Below are 22,286 nucleotides of genomic sequence, written 5' to 3' on the forward strand. Positions count from 1 at the left end.
GCAACTTCATTATCCAGCATCAGGAGCTGATGAGAGAGCAGCGACTAGCTGGCTGGTGGTGGGAGCATCACACAGAGGTTGGGTGGCTCAGAGAGGAAGGGGCTGGTGGAGAATCTCCAGCTGGTGGAGAATCTCCAGGCCTCACCCACAGGAGCTGGCCCTGGTCCTGACCGGGGGGGGGGGGCGAGGGTGAGGCCGCCCCGGTTGGGCTCCTACCGAACTTTAAGATGCTACTACCCACCCGTCCACATCTCAAATTAATAACTACCCTAATGAGTGCCATCTCTCTGCAAGTGCTGGGCCCCCAGTCCTACTGTCCGTGGTGGTGTCTCTTGCTCTGGGACCCTCTCCGGGTCAGGGCCCGCTCCTCAAGTCCTAAAGGGGAACATTTGGGTGCTTGCTGGTGTGACGGGGGAGTCAGCACCGATGATCCCCTCCTTAACCCTCTCCCCTCCTCCGAACCCCTCATTAACCCTTTCCTCTCTGTTTCCCCGCAGGCATCCCTCCCCCATCTTTCGTCGGAGCCCGCAGCGGGGGAGGGGCGCCTCCGCCTCCGCCGCCGCCCGGGGAAGCCGGTACCTGGGCCTCCGCGCCTCGCCCCGCGGCCGGGCCCATGGCACTGTGAGCCGGCGAGGGAGCCCCGCTCGGCGCGGGGGGCGCCCGGCCCCCTCCCCGCCCCATGCGCCCGCGGCTCTGAAGCCTGAGCGGGGCCGGGGGCCGGGCGGGGCCGGGGCCGCCGGAGGCATGGCGGCCGGGAGCCCGTGGCGGCCGCCGTCGCCGTCGCCGCGGTTGCTGCTGCTGCTGCTGCTGCTGGCGCTGGCGGCGGGCGCGGGCAGCCTGGAGTTCGGCGGCGGCCCCGGGCAGTGGGCTCGCTACGCGCGCTGGGCGGGCGCGGCGAGCAGCGGCGAGCTCAGCTTCAGCCTGCGCACCAACGCCACGCGCGCGCTGCTGCTCTACCTGGACGACGGTGGCGACTGCGACTTCCTGGAGCTGCTGCTGGTGGACGGGCGCCTGCGGCTGCGCTTCACGCTCTCGTGCGCCGAGCCGGCCACGCTGCAGCTGGACACGCCGGTGGCCGACGACCGCTGGCACATGGTGCTGCTGACCCGCGATGCGCGCCGCACGGCGCTGGCGGTGGACGGCGAGGCCCGCGCGGCCGAGGTGCGCTCGAAGCGGCGTGAGATGCAGGTGGCCAGCGACCTGTTCGTGGGCGGCATCCCGCCCGACGTGCGCCTCTCGGCGCTCACACTCAGCACCGTCAAGTACGAGCCGCCCTTCCGCGGCCTCCTGGCCAACCTGAAGCTGGGCGAGCGGCCCCCCGCGCTCCTGGGCAGCCAGGGCCTGCGCGGCGCCGCCGCCGACCCACTGTGCGCGCCCGCGCGCAACCCCTGTGCCAACGGCGGCCTCTGCACCGTGCTGGCCCCCGGCGAGGTGGGCTGCGACTGCAGCCACACGGGCTTCGGCGGCAAGTTCTGCAGCGAAGGTGAGCCCCGGGGTGGGGTGGGGTGGGGTGGGGGAGCCGCCGCTGGGCGCCTGGGCTCGGGAGTGAGCGGCCGCCTGCGCCTGAGGTGGAGCCAGCGGCCCGCGGGCTCGGGCGCGAGGCCGTATGAGAGCGTGTGAGAGCGTGCACCAGCACGCGAGGGTCGTGAGGCGTGTCCTTGCGAGGGGCGGGTGAGGACGCCCGAGCAGAGGGGGCGCGTGGCTAGCCAGTGGCCTGTGTGGACGTGGCCTGTGCGGGGCGACCTGAGGGTAGTACTGTATCGTCTGGTCCGGCGGGGGGCTGGCGGGAGGACGAGGGTCCCGGCGCTTGAGGGCCTGTGGGTCGGGTGTGTGAGGGGGTGTGTGAGCGAGTGTGCGGACTCGATCTGTGCGGGGCGGCTCATGTGGGCGGGGACTATGCGGGCGCCAGGTCCGGGGCCTGGGAGGAGTCCCGACGGTGTGTGCAGCCTGGAAGGCCGGGCGGTGTGCAGGGCCGGGAGTGGGAGGGGTCTGCCCGGGGGGCGGGGCGTGAGGGGCTGCGGGTGGGGCCGGGGTGGGCGGGGCCTGCGAGGCGGGCGCGCGGCGGGCGGAGGCGGGCGGAGCAGGTGTTGCCTGCTGCGGGCGGCGATCTGAGTTGGTGAGAGTGAAGCGCGGGAAGTATGGCTGGTGAGGCCGGGGCACGACGGGAGGAAGGGGGCCTGGGCGTGAGGAGAAGGGCACGCAGCGAGGGCAGGTGAAGGAGAGTGGGGATGGCAAGGTTGTGCCTGGAAAGGGAGGTTTCAGGGAGGGAGAGCTTCCACCAGCTCCCCAGCTTCCAGAGGCGGAGCTGAGTGAAACGAGGGAACAGGTCGCGCGGGTGGCGCCAGGCCCCGGTCCCTGCGGGCTGTGGTTCAGGGGGACGGGAAAGGAGGGACTTGAAGGCACCTGTTGTACCTTGGTCTGGTGGGGCGGGGGGAGACGTTCCCCGTCAGTTTGGGGGCGAGGGTGGGCATCTCCTTCGACCGTGGTCTGTGGCGGCAGGCATGCTTTCCTCTGCCCCAGACCCCTAGAAGCTGTGGGCCACCTAGCTGCCGTGTGTGTGCCTGCCCCCTCCCCCGAGAGGTCGAGTCCCTTGGGGAGTGTGTGCAGGTGCATGTGTGTGCCCTCAGACTAGTGCGGCCCTAGGACCGCTTTGCGGATGGGTGTCCTCCTGGCTGCCAGCATGTGGACAGCCCTGGGAGGAGCCGAGTCTGCAGGTGTGGCCCTGGGTTTGGGATGCACAGTATTCTGACTGTGTATCTGTGGTTGTGGTAGAGGAATCCTTAAGGAAGGTGTTTGGATTGCTTTTGTGGGGTTATTTGTACAAGGTTGTGGGATATATCTTCAGGAACTGGGTGTATTAAGTTAACCTGACACCTTCTCACCTTTTCTCCAAGGAGTTCAGGTGCTCCCTAAACTGTGAAAGTGTGTGTCTGGGTGTGTTTGCACGCAGAGGCTGTGAGTCTGGCACTGTGTGTATTATGTGTGAATGGTCTGCTTGAATAGAGTAGTGTTTACAGATGGGAGTGCAGTGCTTACGGGAGTGAATAGTATACAAGTGTAAGGGCGTGAGCTCATATGTAGGTACCCGCGTGCGTGTGTCTTAATGTGAGACCTCAGTAAGACACTGGAACTCCATGAGGAATCTTTCTTTCCATGACTTTGAACTTGATTCTCTGATCTCTATGACCTTTCCCCTCCAAGCTTTTCTAAGAAAATAGGATGAACCACCCTTCTAACTTGATGGAAAGGGAATTTGAGCTATGGAGAGGTTCTAGTAGCCGGTCCATGGGCTTACTGGCAGAATTGGGCCTGAGTGTATGAAAAATGCAGCCAGCAGCACATTGGTCAACCAGACCCTTGTGTCCATTCCCTGCAAGGATTTATTGGCCAGAGGCTCCCAGTGAGCCAAATAAGGTGCATGCTTCTGAATACGGGTTGTGTGGTTGTGTGTCTGAGATGTGTTGGAGTACCTGTGTGCGGGAGGGACAGTTTGTGTATCATTTGCGTGTGTTGGATGTGTATGAGATGAATGTTTGTGTTAGCTGTGTTGGAGCTAGGAGAGACGGTTGCTTACCTGACCCATTGTGTGTGTGTGTGTGTGTGTGTGTGTGATTCATGAAGAAGAGGGAAAGGGGGTATTAGGTGGGTGTCAGACAGTTGTTGGGGCAGGATTGCCTCTGTGTGTATGTGTGTGTTTGTGTTGCTAGCTGTTGAGGGAGGGGTGGTGCTTTGTCTGATAAAAGGGCAGGGATATTCCTCTCTGTATTCCTTGTACCTAATATGGTACTAGCCACTTAGTGGGTGTTTGATAAAAATTTGTAGAATGAATTAAGAGATGTTAATAAATATTTGGGAGAATAAAGGCTTGGGTAAGGCTGTGTGTGTATATGAAAATAGGCGTATATTTTCAGATACGTGCTGTGGATGGGCACGGGGTTGTAAATACCGATCGTATCTGGAGGTGACAGGCACAGTGACAGCCCTACTCATTTGCCTCCCTCTCCCCACCCCATGACCTCATTCCCTCTCCTGATATTTGTTCCTATTTCCTGGGCAGCTTTGGTAGTATCCTGTGCTCATTACACTTCTAGTACATTCTCATCCAGCCAAGGAGGAGGAGAATGCAGCTCCACTCTTGGGTATATGGGTTGAGGAGGAAAACTTTAAGGGGAATAGGCCCGGCTTCTCATCCCTGAGACAGATCTGAGGGCCAGAGTCCCCAAGTTTCCCCCCGAAGTTATTGTCATTTCATTATTATCTGCTTTGAGTGAGCTTCAACTTTTTGAGATTGTGGGCATTTTAAAAAGTCAGTAATTCATAGTACCCTTTCCAAATAGGAGTTATTTTTATATCTGTCCGTTGTGAAAAGGGACAACACAAAGCTACTATGAATTCAGGAAAGCTTTTAGATGACTTCAATGTTACATTTGCCATTGTGGTTAATCAAATATACATTAGAAAAAAGTTTTTTAGCCTTACATGCAAGACATATCAATGTGCCTTCAGTATCTGGTGTGCATATGGATTTGTGGATGCTTTGGAATCCCCCCCAGGCCTTCCTGGGTCTGGGCCTACCCATTGACTGAGAACCTCCCTGTTAGGAAATGTGCTTCTTTTTTCTCTGGGGTGGGGGTGGGGAGTGGGGGGTAGGGGGTGGGGGCGGGGAGAGTCTGGCCACAGGTAACTGAAGAGAGAGCTAAGTATGAGTAACTGAGTGTGTGTACCCAGTGCTAATTATCTGCCAAAGCGGGGATGGAGTCCACGGGAATGGTGCAGTGACTTGCATGTGAACTCATCCTGTCCCTCATGTGTGAGGATAAAGGGCTGAAAAGTGATCAGGGGAGAGGGTGTGCAGGTGTGTGTAGGAGACCTCGAGTGGAATGGGGGCACAGATGTATAGGACAGAGTGGTAGGGGTACACCTAGCTTGGGAGAGGAGTATGAAGCTAGTAGGCAGGGAGTTAGATGCATGTTATTCATAGGTATGTTTCTTATGTTGGTTGGTCATTGAATTCAGTAAGTAGTTTTCAAGGCCTCCTTTGTGCGAGGCCTTGTGTTGAGGGCTGAAGGGGGGTCAGAAATGAATAAGATGCTGCTCTGGGCATTGACTGTTTAATCGGGGAAGCAGATAAAAAAGCAGTCCAGTCTGTGGTAAAGAGCACAGATTCTGCAGCCAGGCTGCCTGGGCAGTGACCCTGGACTTCAGCTCTCTCCATCCTGGTTTCCTTTTCTGGAAAATGGGGGCAATAATAGTACCTACCTTATGGAGTTGTTATGGGAGCTAAATCAGCTAATTGGTGTCAAATGCTTAGAAAAGCATCTGGCACATAGACAATGCTCAATAAACACCAGCAAAAGAACAAGACAAATAATAGTATGGTACAGGGACGCCTGGGTGGCTCAGTCGGTTAAGCATCTGCCTTCAGCCCAAGTCATGATCCCAGGGTCCTGGGACTGAGCCCCACATTGGGCTCCCTGCTCAGCGGGGAGCCTGCTTCTCCTTCTCCCTCTGCTGCTCCCCTGGCTTGTGCTCTCTCTCGGACAAATAAATAAATAAAATCTTTTAAAAAAATGGTGTGGTATATACCCAGAGATGTAGCAAGGCAGTGCAGCTTAGTGATCAGACCACAGACTCCAGAGTCTCAGGTCTGCGTTTCAATCTGACTTCTGCACTCACTAGGTCCGTGCCATCAGGTGAGTGCCTAAGCGTCAGACGAATTTTTCCTTATCTGTAAATGGGGATAAGCATGCTTGTCTCACAGGTCTGTTGTGGGAATTAAATGAATGTCTGGTACATAATAAGTGGTGAGTAGATGGGAGTTACTATTACCAGCAGAGTGCTATTGGTGTTTCGAGGAAGGGATAGTTTTACAAGTTGAGTGGGATTGGTAATAAAAGGCATGCTATTGAAGATTGACCTTGTCCATGGATGAATAAGCATGGTCTGAGGAGGCCACTCCATGCACAGACACTGGTAAGAGCAAAGGCATGGGAGGGAGGGACATGTATGTCCCATCCATAGAGGGGGCACCAAGAATATAAGGAAACGAGTGGAATCTAATGCAGGAGAAGCAGGCTGAAGCCAGGTCTTGGAGTTTTGACTTAAATCATTCAACCAACATTTATTGGATGCTGTGTCCTGAGTATTGGGAAATGTAGCCACAGAAGAATTTTGAGCAGATATATGAATAATAAGAGCTATGTATCAGAAGCTAGGTGTCTGGTGTAGAAGGATTATGGGCAGCAGAGTTATGGAGTGGAGAAACCACTTGGGAGATAGTTCACGAGAGAGATTTTGAGGCCCTGAATCTTGCTGGTCTTGGGGAATGGCGAGGAAGGGTGGTGGCCTTTGTCACAGCAGGAGAAGCACATGCTCGGGAGCTGATGCTGGGATGGAAGCTCTAGGACTCTGTTGCGTGGGGGTGGGCAGGGAGGAGGCAGAGGTGATGAGGTTTCAGGTTTGCGTGGAAGGACAGTGGTGGTGGGTTCATGGCAGCAGAGGGGTGAAAGGAAAGGGAGGGCGGTGGGAGGGGAGCAGTATCGGGCCACAGATCATGCACGTGTTGAAATGTGGTATCCCTTGGTGTTCTTAGACAGAGGCGCCCAGCCTGTTGGAAATGCAAGACCAGAGCTTTGCATTGAAGGCGGGGCTGCGGATGGAGACCTGGGTACTCCAGGGGGCATGTGTGGAGAGAGAATATTTGAAGCTCTGGAATCGGATGAGGTGGCCAAGGAGAAGGTGAAGAGACTTCAGAGGAGCCCACAGTTGGAGAGGAGTGGCCGCAGACATAGCGAAGGAACAGTTAGAACAAAAAGAGACCAGATCACACAGTCAAGGGGGGAGAGCCTGGGGCCTCCCAGCTAGTGAGCGTTTGCTGTGCCTTGGACGTTTTCTCTCATTTCATCCTCATGCCACCGCCTGAGGTGGAAGAGCTGGGATCTGAACCCGGAGCTGACTCCGGGGCTGGTTGTACCCCACCTTTGTCCATGCTGCCTCTCAAAGCTCAGGCAGTTGGTCAGCTGTGTCCGTGCATTACTTCCATGTGGTTTATTGGGGTGTTTAGGGACAGCGTTTCATCAGAAGCCAATAGCCACCCCCAATTCTTCGGGTCACAACTTCTCCCTTAAGCCAGTGTGCCATGAGGGTGTTCCTATGTCTGCCAGCCAGCTGTCCCAGCACCGGGAGAGGGCAGTGGAAATTGATCAGTAAAATCGCAGTCTTCCGGAGCCCTTGGGGAGAAACTCACCCTGGAAAGTGGAGCATTATCCCATTAAAATACACAACTCACCAACACTGAAAGCATTTCAGATGGAAATCTTTCTGGGATATGTTGCACACCTCTCTGCCTCCCTAAGCATAATATTTGGAAAGTGATTTAACCTTTTCCGGATGACTCAGGATGTCGTGATTCCCCTTAGGTATTGGACTGTCACACAGTGGTTCCTTCACTGAGATTTGTCCCTGCCTGAAATGATGCCTGACTGCTGTATTTGGAGTTCTTCTATTAGCTTTTCATGAGTTTTTCCACCTCTGTCCTTAGGAGGAGTTGTCAGGCGGCAGCCCACATCTCTCCCCCGGCCTCCCCTCTCTGTTTGAGAACTTGGAAATCAGCATTTCCAAGCGTGTTGGGTTGTGGGTCGCCACCAGTATGTGGGTTCTGGGTGAGGTCTGAGAGGTTCTCCTGTGAGGAGATAACAGTTTTTATTTTATTTTTATTTTTATTTTTTTAAAGGTTTTATTTATTTATTTGACAGAGAGAGACACAGCGAAAGAGGGAACACAAGCAGGGAGAGCGGGAGACAGAGAAGCAGGCTTCCCGCAGAGCAGGGAGCCCAATGCGGGGCTCGATCCCAGGACCCTGGGATCATGACCTGAGCCGAAGGCAGACGCTTAATGACTGAGCCACCCAGGCACCCCAGAGATAACAGTTTTTAATGCATCACTGCCAATGATGTTCATTTTGGTCTCTCAGAACGTTTTCTTCTCTTTTGTTCTGGGCTTCCTCACTGTCCTTGATAACGAATCTGCTGGAATCCTGAGTTCATGTTAGGCAAGACAATACCATCTATGCCCGCTGGTGGGGCGGATAAGACCTCTGTGTGTGAAAGTTGAGTAAATGAGGTCATGTATGTGGCACCACTCTGTCAGCTGTAATATCCGATACCCGTGGTCCTGACAAAAATTCTGCTGCGAGAGAGACGGCTCTGGGCTCAAGAGAGCGGTTCAGGGAGTGGCTGGTGTGAGAACCCAGAGATGAGACAGATACTCACAAGCAAAGCCTCAGACAGCAGCGTGGTTAAGAGCAAGGGCTGCCCGGGGTCCAATCCGAGTTTGCTCCTTGCTGTGTGTGTCAACTTGGGCAATTTACTTAATCACTTTGTTCTTCAATGTCCTACTCTGCAACATGGAGGTTAAAATGTTGTTGCAAGGACTCAATGAGTTATATGGAAATCCTTTACAATGGGCCAGGCACTATTCTAAATGATCAGTAAAGGCGACTATGATCATTAACCCCGGTGGTCAGAGAAGGCTGCAAGGAGGAGGTGGGACTTGGCTAGATCTTGAATGAGGACTAAGTGAGATTTGTGGAAGGAACAGGCGGGGCTTTCCCTCCAGGAAAACAGCCTAAACTCGCTGTCTAGGAGATGTGAGTCGGGTGTGTGGGGGACGGGTGAGGAGACCAACATGGTTGAGCCTTGGGGGAGATAAGATCAGAACTATAGAGTCAGGTCAGCTTCTAAAAGTCTTGACTTCTGGCCAAGAATGCAGGCCATGGGAAGTTTTAAAGCCAGACAGATTTGGGTTTAGATTTTGACTCTGTCCCTTACCGGCAGTGTGACACAGGACAAGTTTCTCACACTTTATGAGGCTTAGTTTCCCTATGTCTACGAGAGAGTGATGGCAGCATCCACTGACGAGGTAGTAGTGACAAGGGATGGAAACAATGCATGGAAAGAGCCAGGCACACTCGAAGTACTCAGTATGTGAGAAGTGTTTTTGATTATTCATTCAACAAACATAGGCATGCCTTTTTCTGAGCCAGGAACTGTGCAAGCAGCTGGAGGTAGAGATGAATGAGACATTGTCCTTGCTCTTGGATATCACACAGTCCAGCCAGGAAGCAGACATGGAAATGCAATTCGCGTTGGAGATACAATAAAGTGAAATAATGATACAATGTACATATTGAGAGTGGGCACAGAGGAGGGGCGGCTAGCCCTGCCTGGGAGGCCAGTTGGGAACACAAACAGAGGTATACTGACCTGGTCTTAAAACAAGAGCTGGCTTTCTCAGGGAGCTGAGGATGGGAGGAGTGGAAATAGGGAAGGGTGTTTCAAGCCAAGGGAACGGTATTTGCAGAAACGTGGGCCATTAGGGAAATGAACAGCAGTTGGGTGTGGCTGGAGCCTGGATTGTTTTAGGAAAGGAGGTTGGAGGGAGGCGTGGCCAAATTTCCAGTGGGCTTGCCTGAGAAGATCGGACCGTATCCTGGAGGAGTATCCTGGGAAGTCTTGAAGGGTTTTAAGCAGGGTCGTGACTTGGTTGGACCACTTTGGTGGTGTGTGGACTCAGAATTGCAGGGGAAAAGACTGGCTGTAGGGGGAGATCATTAAAGAGGCTTATTCATGTTCCAGGGAGAGGATCTGAGGAAGGTCTGGCTTTGGGGCCGTGGTGGGGGAGGGGTGGACGGACGAAAAGCATTTCTAGGAGTTTTGTTTAGTTTTTAGGGTTTTAGAAGGTGGGGCTGACGGGATCTGGTGATTGGTATGAAAAAAGAGTAAGGCTGATTTCTGGATGCCTACCTTGACCAGGAAGAGCAGGCGGGAGGACAGGGAGGGGTTAGGAGGTCCATCTTGGGCATGTTGAGGGTGAGAAGCTCAGGTAGAGCTTCTCTGAAGGCAGGTGGATACATAGGTTGAGAACATGGAAGAGAAGTTTGAACCACTGAAAAGTTCTGAGCATGTGTGCGTGTGTGCACATGAGTGTGTGTGTGTGTGTGTGTTGCTCACATTAGTATTTTGTCACGTGTATCTGGCACCCGTGCGAAGAGAGCTTGGTTGGGGATGGGCAGGGAGAACAACCAGGAGGAGGCTCTTGCAGGAAACCATAGGTGAAGGGTGGGGGTGTGGGCTAGGAGCCCAGTGGTCAAAGTCAGAGGTGATTTTGTGCTGCTGGGCAAGTTTCCTTCCCTGCCCACAGGAAGTAGGTAATACCACCAAGCTCATGACGTTGCTGGGAGGGTCATGCGTGAGACGCCTGTTGAGGGTCGGTAGGGTGCTGGCCACTTGGCTACTAAAGGCTTCTTGAGCCTGGCAGAGTGGAGGGTACCTCGTGGGTGCTCCAGAAGTGTGGGTTGAAAGCAGTGCCCTTGCCCAATGCAGGGCAATGGGCCCTTGGTTGCGGGCGTGGAGATTAGCATGGCTTTAGTAGTGGAGTTTGGATGTCAGGGAAGCTGTCTGAGTAATTGCTGAGCAGACAGTTGGGGATACACAACTGGTACCCGGGGAAGGGAAGAGGTTCAGTCTACAAACACAGGTCGGGGATTCCTTAAGCCACGGAAGTGAGCTGTCGCCAAGGAGGGCACGGAGAAGGAAGGAGTGTGGAGGGCATAGGACCGAGCCTGGAGGGGTCCGTGATGGTAGGTGTGGGACACAGATGAATCAGCAGAAAGCAAAGAGCAGCAGAGAAGGAGAGGTCAGTGAGTCTCTAGGAGCTGTGTCTCGGAAGCCAGGAGAGGGAAGGCTCATGCAGCCAGCAAATCAAGCTTGCTTGTTGCGCCTTCCTGAGTATAGCGTGGCCCACGTTTGTGGCAGGTGGGAATACTTTTGGAAATACCAGCCATGTTGGATTATTTAGAAATCACCATGCCTGTTTGTTTGTACGGGTGCTGGAGAGATGATTGTGCTGACTGACCAGGGCCTTTGCACACTGGGGCCAAAGAGGTCCTGACATGAGGCTCCTCGCGAGAGCCCAGGGGTTTTCCTGAGGGCCCCTTTCTAGTCCGCATAGCAACCCTTGCCCTAAATGCAATGCGATTCAGTTTATTTAAGAACATCCTTGTAGACACAGCTTTGGGGGATGCAGGTAATAGGTAAAGGCTTGCGTGAAATGCAGATAGATGATCGACAGACAGAAGGAGAGGGGGCTGTATTCATCGCAGGGCAGGAGTCTTCAGCCGGCCGAGGGAGAGTGGGGTGTGGTGGTGGTGTATGCATCTAATATTAGGTATTAGATCACTATGTGGGTATTGATTCTGCACTCAGCCTGTGTGTGTGTATTAAGGAGGTGGGATAAGGTCTGATAAATGACAGTGTGTGTGTTTCTGGAGTAGAGCTAACCCCCTAAGAGCCCCTGAGTAAATAACACAAAATGATGCTGGAGGTAGAGACAGTACGTGCATGTGGGCGTGAGTGTGCGCCAAACGGCTGTTTGTGTGTATATGTGTGTATCCTGGGGCCTGCAGGCCCATGTGCATGTGCATGCATGTGCATGCGTGTGTGTGTTTCCCCATCGGGTCTGTGCGTTTGTAGGTTGCACTGTTTCTCTGCCCCCCTGTTTGCTTCCTCTAAAGTCTCCCAGTAGGTGGGCGCGTGAGGAATGTTCGGGGAAGGGGGTGACCCGGCCCTCTCCCAGGGCAGACCAGAGCCTGGCCTGCTTGGGTTGTTGTAGCTTCTTTGAAGGAACTGTCTCCATCCTCTCTTGACCCACTGGGGTCAAGACCCATTGAGGTCAAGACCCAGACCCAGGCCGAGCCCCGCCTAGGGGAGGGCTGGCTACCCAAAGGCTGTGGCGGGACTTAGGGGTGGGCCCAGTGTGGCCCCTGCAGCTGGGGGGCAGCGCTCCACCTCCCCCAACTGCTTGTCCTAGAATCACAGAACCAGAGCCAGAAGGGCCTGGGAAACATTCAAGTCTGCCTGTCTCATTTTTACAGAGGAGGGACTGGTGGCTCAGAGAGGTTAAGTGACTGGGATGGGATGCGCGTCACATGGCACTTTGAGGCAGAACTGTGCTTTCTGACCTTCTGACCGCATTTGGATGGCTTTTCTCCCCTGGGGGCCGGGAGGGGATGGTGGTTGCGTCTGTGTGTGCAAAAGCTTCGAGTGTGGGTTGCGTGAGAGATGACATGTGTCTCCGGACCGCTGAGCGCCTATGTGTGTCAGTGTGTCACCGAGTGTGAGTGTGTCTCGGGTAAGCCCTGTGTGAGCGTGTCCCCATCTGTCTCCGAGGCACCGTGGAATGCAGGGGAGGAGCGTGCCTGGGAGAGCCAACCCTGCCTGCCTGCCACTCCCGGCTCTGCCTCCAGTTCTCCGTGTGACCTTGAGGGTCACTTCCCTGCCCTGGGCCTCAGTTTCCTGAAATGTAACATGAAACGGGGGGCCTCCTGGACTGTGTGACCCTGTGTGTGTGGCCTTGGCTCAGGTGGCCGCTGGGCCTGGGTGGGCTCAGGGACCTTGAACTCACCCCCCTGGGAACCTGTCCTTGGTACGTGCACTAACCAGCCCTCCTTTCCTCTCTCTCTCTGCCTTGCCCTTTCCTGAACCTTGCTGGCCTGCAGAGGAGCACCCCATGGAAGGTGAGTGATGCTTTTTTGTCATTGGGGTGGTAGATCAATCACCACGGGGTCCTATGTGAGGGGGTGTCGTTGGCCACCTAAGGGCTCCCTCTCCTGCCCATGCTTGGGGGCCCCCTAGGGGAAGGATGTCTGGGGGTCCTCTTGGCTGCCTGTTCCCTCCTTATTGGTTTGCTGGGGAGAACTGGCGGGCAGAGGGCAGGCCTTTCCACGGGCCAGTCTGCCACCTGGCATGTCCTCTTCTTTAGGGAGGAGACCAGAGTGAGGGTGAAGGGATGGGGCTGGAGGATCTGAAGTGCCCGGAAGTGAGTGAGGAGACACACTTTGGCCCAGCCCGGTGGAGGGAGCTTAAGAGGGCCATGCAGCCGGGGGCTGGGGGCTGCTTGGGTGAATCCGCTCTGGGTCTGAAGGATGCAGGCAGAGGGTGAGGGGGCCGTGTCCCCGGGTCCTTGGGTGTAGGTGGGTGGCAGCTTCTCTGCTCTGACTGACACGTGCGCTGGGAGGTAGGGGCCGTCTGCTTCTTCTTTGGGCCCTGGCCGAGGGCCAGCGTTAGGGCAGGAACCTGCCTCTCTTTGGAGTCCCTCTGTCCATTCCTTCCCGGTCTTCTGTTTCGTCTGCCTTCTCTCTCTCTCTCTGGTTTCTGTCTTTACCTTTCTTTTTCTCCAGGGCTCTGTCTCTGGACCTTTTTCTGTCTCTGTCTTTCCCCAGGCTCTCTCTGGGCTCCTGTCATTCTCCGAACCTTCCCCTCTCGCTTTGGTGTGCCCTGCTCCTTTTCTTCCTCTGGGGCTGGACGAGGTCGGGGAGATGGGAAAACTGGGAAGACTCAGTGGGCTGGTCCACGCGTGGAGGCTGGGCTGCAGGGGAGCTCATGCAGCCACTGGGGAGAAGGCAGGCAGCAAGGTGGGCAGGAGGTGGGATCCCATCCCCAAACCTGTCCCATGTTCTTTTCCTGGAGAAGCAAGAAGAGGGTAGGAGTGGGAGGGATGCAGCAACTCTAGGCTGGGAGCTCCCTGGGCCTGGGCCCTGGCATGAGAGGGGCAGGGGACAGCACCCAGGGTTGGGGAGTCCTGGGTGAGAAAGAAGGGGAGGGCTTTTGGCTGGAGTATGGGCTGGAATCCATTTTTCCTTGTGGTGTCTATGGTTTGGCTTGTCTCTTACTGATGTCTCTTCTCCTTGGGTGGCTTCAGTTCCCCTGGTCCTGGCGGGCAGGCACCCATCCGTGTGTGTGTGTGTGTGTGTGAGAGAGAGAGAGAGAGAGAGAGTGTGTGTATCCGTGTGCACACGTGTTCCTCGGGCTCAGCGGCTCGGTTGTGTCCGTGTGCCTTTGTGCACGTCTGTACCTCTGAGCTTGTGTGCTCGCGCCTGAGTGTGTGTGCAGGTGCGTGCACGTCTGTCCTCGTGTCTTCCATGGCGCGGCCACATCTCTGTGTGCCTCTGTAGGAGTGCCTGCATCTTAGTCTGCATCTCTGTGTGTCAGTGTTTACCTCTGTGTGCGTGAGAGAGTCTGTGTGTCTGCGTGGACGCAGCCTTCTGAGGGCTGGAGATAAGATTTAGTGCTGATGTGACTTTTACTTGCTCTTGATGTCATGTCTCCTCTGGAACAAAGGGAGAGATGGAGGAAGGGAGAGGGGAGGGGAATGGGCCCGAAGGGAGAGGCTCGTGGCAAGGCAGAAGGGGGCAGAGAGATGGGAGGAAGGAGGGGGGTAAGTAGAGGCAGGAAGAAGTGGAGGGCGGGACAGAAAGGAGGGAACTCAGGGAGGGGAAAGAGCCAGGCCACAGAAGAAAGCAGGAGGGCTGTTGGGGGGAGGTGACTGAGCCAGGAGGGGAGAGGAGAGGGACCATCAGTGCTTTCCCAAGCAAGCAGGGTAGCCGGGGACAAGAAGGGGAGCCGGGCTTGGGGACACGTGGGGAATGAGCCCCTCTGGACACCGCTGAGCCATTTCTTGGGGGTGGCGTGGTAGCCTGCTGGTTTGGAGGGGGCAGTGCCTGGGCCTGCGTGTTGGTGTGTGTGTGTAACACACCCAGGGGTGAGACGCATCTGTGCGTCTCTCTGTGAGGTGCCTGCTTGTGTGTCTGTCAATCTTGTCTCCTGTCGCCAACTTCCTTCTTTCGGTGCTGGTCCTTTTGGGCTTCTGGTAGAAGGGCAGGGACTGAGACTGGGAGTGGTTTCCGGGGGTGGGGGCTGGGGCCTCCTCTGTGGCACAATGCTCTGGACTCTGCAGTTGAGATCTTGGAGTCCTCCGTGCCGCCTTCACCCTCTTTTCCCGACCCTCAATGCTGTGCCTCAGGCCTAGCTTTCTCCCAGGAACCCGGCCATCCTGCTCCCTAGCCCCTGACAACATCTCCTTTTGGGGATTCTGGTTGCCCCTCCTCCTTTCTCCCTAGCCTCTTGTAGCAGGGAGAGAAGACCCAGAAGCAGCCAGATAAAGTGCCCGAGGAAAGGACCCTTGGTAATGCCATCCGTCACTGCCAACCTCTTCTCCAGGGGGTGGGAGGAGGGGCTGATGCCACAGGTGGACGTGGGGAGGGCTTCCCCAGGCTGGCTGGGCACGAGGAAGGAGCAGAGATTTTAGGCCTGGGGGATGGGGGTGGGGCGGGGGGTGGGGCGTAGTCTTTAGGGGGCGCACCTGCAGGCCAGGCTGACCTGAGCCATGGGAAGACAGGGTAGGGAACCGACCTCCCCTTCACCAAGATGGCTGGTGCTGTCACGCCTGAGGGAGCTGAGCAGCTGGTTGCCGTGGTGACAGAGGGAGAGTGCCGCATGCTAATGAAGCTGCCTGGGAGCTGGGCAGCGGAAGGGTCTGCGAGGGGAGAGATTTGGCTCCGTCCCTACCCCACGCAGTGTTCCTACCCCACGCAGCCGCTCAGGCCTTGGGGGGACAGAGCGCCAGTCCTAGGGCCTCCAGCTCCTGGGCCTGGATTTCCAAGGCTGGAGCCTACAGGCGAGGCTATTTCTGCCTGGAAGAGTTGGGTGAAGGTTTAGGGCTCTAGGTCTGGCTCCTGGATTTAGAAGGTTTGGAAGATGCTGGTAGACCTTGCGGAAAGTTTGTGGGGGGCATTCAGAGCAAAGAGTAAGACTCAGTCCAAATGCTTGGTCCTCCCCTGTTTTATGGATAAAACCTTTGTCTTCCCAAGAGCTGTTCGATCCTGATGCAGCTGCCGTCCCCTCCCCCAACTGGCCTGAGACGCAGAGGTGGGAGACGCATGCCTTTCCCCCAAGAGAGGAGAAGGGGGCGAGGTGAACCACTGCCCACATCTTCCACAGGGTCCAGGCCTTTGGCCCCTGGCCACTCCCTTCCTGACCTCCCGGAGCACAGGCATCCTGGCCTCTGCTTTGTCTCAGAGGCACCTGGAGTCCTTTACCTTGATAATCCCACTCTGGCCAGGCTTTTTGTCCCTAGGGCCACCCTCTCATTGCCACGGCACTGGGATGGTTTCCAAGGGCTGTTCCTTGCCCACCCTTTTGACTAGAGACCTGGGATGTAGGGTGGGGGGAGAGGGAGGGCCTGGCTGGTCATGTCAGGGAGCCCTGGGACCTCAGCTTCGCTGGGGACCTGGTGCTGCCAGCCTCTCTGGGGGAGGGCTTTCTGTGGCTGGTGTTCTCTGGGGACTAGGGTGCTGGTCCACTGGGCCAGAGTCTTTCCTCCTAAGGTTTAGGAAGGCATGGGTCAGGACTGACAAGGCTTTTTCAAGGGGCCGAGGTAACCCTGGAAAAAAAATCCCAGCCCGTCATGCCCTGAGTCTTGGAGATAGGACTTCTGTTTTCCATTTTCAAAATTCAGCTTTTGGCTCATCTCAGAGAGGGCCAGACCAGAGAAAGGGGGTCTGTAGAGAACTTCTGACCTCTCAGAGAGCCAGACCTCTTGCCCACAGGCCTTGGCCATCCTCTTTGGTTCTTGCTGTCCCAGAGTGCGGGCCCTAGTCTCCTAGTCCTCCTTGTGGAAGGATCCAAGCTCAGGATCTCTGCTCCAGCATTTCCCATCCTCCTATCTGCTTCTGCTCTAACTTTGTCCTCCCGAGAGCCCCGCTTTCCTCATAGAATCCAGGAGCTCGGCAATCCGTATGGAGGTTGTTGGGGAGGTGGGCAGCTGGGAGGACTGGGGCTGGACAGATGCCTTTCCAAAGCCCACTTTGGTGGGAGATTCCTTCTAGGCCCAGGCCCCGCACACCCCCCTCCACCTTCTCTGCCAGCCTCACAGGGGTGAGGGTGGGGGTGGGGGTGGGGTCGGAGGTCCCCCCTGTCCACTTAATCCTGCGCTAACAGGACACTCTCTCTCTCTCCAGGTGGCTTTGATTTTTGTGTCGTGTTTTATTTTCTCCTCCATCTGAATCGTTTTTTCTCGTTGACTGTTTTTTTTTCTCTCCGCCTCCCGGAAGAAAAAAAAAAAGAAAAAAAGAAAAAGGAAAAAGCAGCCCTCCCAGCCTCATGCTTCTCCTCCTTTTCCTTTTTTTTTTCCGGCAAGAAGAAAAAAAAGAAACCAAAATCTCCTCTCTCCCCTTGCAGTGACTCCCTGCCCCAACCCTTCCTCTGGTTCTGCCTGTACCCCCTCACCCCCTCTGGTACCCCCCTCTCTCACTCTCTCTCTCTCTGTCCCCCCTCGTGCCCTCCACCCTGTTTCCGGCATCGGGGCCCCTCTCCTCAGCTTCCGGGGCTGGGGGCTTCCCCCTCGATGCCTGTCACAAGTTAAAAAGGGTTTTTAAATTGTGGCAGCAAAAGCTTTTTTCTCCCCTCTCTCTGGCTGATTTTGATGACTCGTGTTTTCTTTGTTTCTTTCCCCTTTTCTTTCTTTTTTCTCCTTTTTTTTTTTTCCCTTTCTTTCTTTCTCCCCTTCCCCTTTCCAAGGTCCGGCTCACCTGACGTTAAACAGCGAAGGTATGGTTTGAAGTTCTGGTTTGGATTGGATTGGATTGGATTGCCCCCAACCTGCAACTGGATTTTCTGTTCCTCTCCCTGCCCCCTCTCCCTGCCTTCCTGCCTACCTGTCCCACTGCCTTCCTGTCCTTCCTGCCCTTCCTGCCCTTCCTGCCCGCTGCCTCTGTTGTCTCTCCGTGTTCTGGGACTGGGGTGCTGGGGTGGGGGCGGGGCCGGCCCCCAGTCTGTGCTCTCCCCTCCCCCGCCCTCCCTGCTGCGCTCCATCCGCGCTCATGTCACCTTGGTTTCTGACATCAAGAGATGTTGCAACTCCTGCCGCTGTCTCCAAGTCACCCTTTTGCGTTTTCCTGGTAGTGTATCTTCTTTTCCCCTTCTCATGGTGGTGTTTTATTTCCTTCCACTCATTCTGATCATTCTTTCTTTTCTGTGGACCCAAGTACAAAGAGAAAAGCATGGGCTGGAGGAAGAGGCTTCTAGGCAGCCTCGCAACGCTCCCCCTGCTGCTGCGGGGTGTCCCCTCTGTCCACAGCGGCAGCGAAGCAGGGAGAGGCAGGGGATTGGGGTGCAGGATGCCCCCTTTGCACAGCTGTCCCACCATCTGCCCTCACCAACATCTCTTGACACTGTTTGACAGATGAGGACATTCAGGCCCAGAGAGTTGAGGTGACTCGTTAGTGATTATATGGCCTTTAGTCGGTGGTACCATTGGGGCTGCTTCTCTATTTTTAGCCTCCCTTCAACCAAGTCCCTACCATCTTTAAAAGCCCGGTGTTGAGCAAACCTGACAGCCTAGGGATCCTGACTGTGATCCCCCCCAGCGCTGAGCCCTCCCTGGTCTCCCCATCCCTGATTCTTGAGCTCAGGTATTCTGGACCCTTAGGCACTGCTCCCCAAGCCCAGGGCGGTCCTCTGTCAGGGCTCATCTTCTGTGGAGGGGGTGTCTTTAGCCTATAGGCAGGAGAGGCCTAGAGGACGAAGACTGGGCTGTGGAGAGAGATTCAGATATGGAATTTGGGATGGATTTAAGTCTGGGAAGGTAGGGGCCTGGGTTTCTTGCAGGGTTGTGAAATCATGGCAAAAACTGTGGGGAAAGGAGGCGTCCTGAGGGGGTGGTCAGGACAGGGTTGGTTCACTCACCTCCTTCTTGCCTCTCAATGCCTGGTTCTGGGGCTGTTGGCGGTAGCACACCTTGGTCATAGATGAAGACCCAAAGGATCCAGAGCCCCGCTTCCCCCCTCCCCTGAAAGGTCCACAGCTCAGGTGTGATACTAGCTTCACTTGTGGGGATTTGGGATTGAGGTGGAATAAGGGCCCAGACACGGACGTTTAAACTCCATTCTCAAGCCATCCTGTGGGGTCTGGCAATAGGTGTGGGGGCCCGGGAGCCAGGCACTGAGTGCACGAGTCACTGTCGTGGGTGGGGGGTGTGGAGAGCTCAAGCCAGCCTGGAACCCAGTGTGATAACATGTGTCTGCGGGGGCTTTGGAGAGGAGGCCTGAGGGTTGATGAGCTGCGTGAGGGGGCGGGGGGAGGTGGGAAGTGGGAAGTCAGCCCTGAGAAAGGCCTTCCCTACATACATGACGAGCTCCAGTCAGGCAGAACCTCTCTTGGTGTGCATAGCCCTGCTGAAGGCGCGAGGAACAGACACAAACCATGGCCCTGGCCCTGGGAAGCCCCATGATCTGATCTAATTGGGAAAGCAGGGGACAGAGGTGACAGTAAGAAGGCTCACTACTGAGTGAGCCAGATGTAGATGGAGAATCAGGTTTGCCTTGAGGACAGGCCAAGAACACAAGAGGCCTTTGGTGTGTGAATCAGGAAGGTCTGGGAGGAGGGATGCCTGTGTCAGGCTTTTGGAGGAGTTGAAAAGCATGAACTCCCGCCCTGCAGAGAAGGTGCGAGAAGACGCAGAGTGGGGAGGAGAGTGAGCTGAGAATCTGGAAGTAGAAGCTTAGGGGCCTGCAGGTCCCCAGGGCTGGCCTATTTGCATGTTCTTGGGAAGGAGGAGCTCCTGAACCAGCAGGGAGCCCCCTGCTCCTCCCCGCAGTCTCCCCACCCCTGGGCCGAGGGCAGAAGTTGGTGGCTGAGTCTCACAGGGTCTGTGGGCCTGTTGGGTTTGTCATCTGGCTCCTTCCCCAGAGGCCCCGAAGCAAGTGAGTCCCCAGAATAGCACCCCCGTGCCCCAGCTGTACCTCCAAGCAGGACCTCTACCCTGGAGAGGGCCTTCCATCACCTCAAGGCTGGGGTGGGACTGGCTGGGTAGCCCCCTGTGCCTGACCCCCCAATTCTGCTTCTCCAGTAGGGTCCTTACTGTTCTCCGAGGGGGGGGCCGGGAGAGGAGGAGCCGGCGATGTGCACCAGCCAACGAAAGGTCAGTGACCCCACGGTCCCCAGAGAGCCCAGCCCTCACCCCTTGCAGGCTAAATGCACTTCCTTGGGGGGGGCAGCTGAGTCAACAAAGGTGTGCCCCTTTGTCCCCCCTCTGAGGTCCAAGGCCTGCGTCCCTGGGACCTGCCCTGGTGTGAAGGGCCACAGACTTCCATTTCTTTCCCAAATCCCAGTTGTCCTAATGACCTTTTTCTAGAACACAGATGACTTTTGGTGGCAGATGTTCAGGCCTGTCTTTAGAAAGTATCTGGGAAGCAGGGTAAAGAAGCGGGGTACCTCCCCCATTTAACCATCAAATTCTGGAAGCCTGCTAGGTACCAGCAGCCCGGGGAGATTCTGGTTAGGAGATGAGGCCTTTATAAGAGGTATGCATCCCCTAAATGAGCCTTCACCGCCCTTTGTGGAAGGCCTTGTTGCCCTGGGTTTACAGATGGGGAAACTGATGCTTGCCTGAGCCCCCGCGGCTGGCTTTCGGTCCGTCTCAGGGCTGTGTAGGTTCTCAGCGACTTTTTCTGCACTCAGGCTGCTTCTCTTAAGAGAATCTCTTTCCCAAGGAGTTCAGGGGGCCAGTTTGGCAACCCTCAAGGAGCTCAGTGGGTGCCAAGCCCTGGGGCTATTGCGTCCGGAGTCCCGTCTTTGCTCCCTAGTACGTGCTGGGCTGTTGGCTTGGCTTTCCGCCATCCCTGCCTTCTTCCCGACTATTCGGTGTCTCTCTCAGCCCACTCTTGAGAAAGCGGCCGGGCCCTCTACCCCGGAAGTCTCCCCGGAACTCTGCAAGCAAACCCACACGCTGCTCGCTGTCGCATTTGTCTATGCGTCGATTTTCTCCCTCGCCGTTATCCTGCATCATTACTGTCACTCCCCTGTTTGCCTCCTCCTCCCCCCAGACCGAGCCCCCTGAGGGCAGGGGTGGGCTGTTGTTGTTTGTACTCCCCCAGTGCTTTACACAGCTCCTGGCACTTCTGCGGGCACGTGCTCGGCAACTTTATTTTAAATGGGTGAATGGTCTCTGTTCTCAAGGGGCTCATTGACATTCTAACAAATAACTACAAGAAAGCGTGGTCCATGCAAAGTGTATGAAAAGTGCAGACTTTGTCCAAGAGTGAACTTATTCATTCATTTAGAGAGAGAGAGAGCACGCACGTACACACACACACACAAAGTTACACACCAGTGCAAGAGTCATTTATTAGCGGCATAGTTTACAGTTTACGAAGCTCCATCCCGTCTGTTCTCCTTCTAGATGGCACAGCAACCTGTGAGGTAGGTCAACGGTCAGCCCCTTTGTCCAGAGGAGAAAGCTGGGGCTTAGAGATTTGCCTCTTGGTCAAGGTCACCAGGCTGGTGGAAGAGCCAGCATTAGTGCCCAGGTCTTCTTTCTCACATCACACTTCCTCTCCAGGGAGCAGTACAAGATGTTACTAGGCAGTAAGTGCCAAATGAGCAGAACAGACAGCTGGAGTGCTTGAGAGTAGGGAGGGGCGACGGAGGGCTGGAGACCTTCCCAGAGGAGGGCTTTGAGCTGGGCCCGGAAAGGAGGCCACTGCTCTGTCCCTCACAGCTCTGTGACAAGTGGTCTCTAGCCACGTTCAGCTTGACTGGGGGCACTTGTGGGGCTCCCCACTCCCTGACCGTGGGAGGTGAACAAGAATCAGCCCTGACGCCCCTTCCTGTGCGGGGGTGGGGGGTGGGGGGTGGGCTGGGGGTGGGCATCAGGAGCTACCATTGTCGCTCAGGCACGGCGGGGAGTTGTAGTTCCTGGAGATGGTGGGTGACAGCGCCCCCTGGTGCTTTAGGTCTGGCTCCTCCCAGGTCTGGTTTGCGGCCCTCTGAGCACCCTGGGTGGGCATCCTTATGGCCACAGAGACCCCCATCAATCCCTTGAGGTCCTGCTGCCCTCCTCCCCATTCGGGGTCTGTCTCTGTCCTTCCCACCGTCTTTGGGTTGTCTTGTTCACATTTGCTCACCTCCGTTCTGTCCCTCTCTTCCAATTCTTTCCCACCCTGTCTGGCTGCTCCAAGGCTCTGTCCATCTCTGGGCCTATCCGGGTCGCTGGTGCAATTGGAGAACGCATAGACTCCTCCGACTCCCTGGCTGGCTTTGCCTCCTCTCCTAGGAGATCCCAGGCAGGGCCCAGAGGAATCGAGGAATGGCCGTGTTTCTTCATTTCGCCTTGGCAGCTGTGGTCCAGCCCCTGGCCCTCCTCTCTGGTCTCTTTTGTTCTGTCCCCATCACTTCTTCACGTGATTGCTTTATTCTTTCTTTCTGTTTGACTGTCCCTTTAATGATAGTTCCTTTGACTGCAGTGAAGGTGAGGGAACAGGAGGGGAGGCCTGGCTTCTGGGAAGGACTAGTACGTGTGGCAAACCCAAGGTCAAACACGTCCCCTTCTCTGGTCCTTGAGCCCCCTGGCTCTGCCAGAACTTGGGCAGCAGGACTGGTTGCTATGGAAAT

General features: G+C 55.9%; 1 protein-coding gene across 27 annotated transcripts in view; it reads left to right on the forward strand.

The window, feature by feature from the left end:
• Positions 1-729: 729 nt before the first annotated feature.
• The window catches only part of NRXN2 (neurexin 2), a 97,638-nt gene continuing 76,081 nt past the window's right edge, over positions 730-22,286 (forward strand). For 16 of the 27 annotated variants that reach the window (XM_036101114.2, XM_036101118.2, XM_036101124.2 and 13 more), the window contains exons 1-4: positions 730-1,483; positions 12,557-12,574; positions 17,415-17,444; positions 19,744-19,815. In XM_036101114.2, the coding sequence (XP_035957007.2) occupies positions 745-1,483; positions 12,557-12,574; positions 17,415-17,444; positions 19,744-19,815 (859 nt within the window). In that variant the 5' untranslated portion in view covers positions 730-744. The remainder of the gene's footprint in view (positions 1,484-12,556; positions 12,575-17,414; positions 17,445-19,743; positions 19,816-22,286) is intronic. The other 11 variants (XM_078057830.1, XM_078057832.1, XM_078057838.1 and 8 more) reach the window with 5 other exon arrangements.

Source organism: Halichoerus grypus, chromosome 11 (assembly GCF_964656455.1).
Source record: "Halichoerus grypus chromosome 11, mHalGry1.hap1.1, whole genome shotgun sequence".
Classification (NCBI taxonomy): Eukaryota; Metazoa; Chordata; class Mammalia; order Carnivora; family Phocidae; genus Halichoerus; species Halichoerus grypus.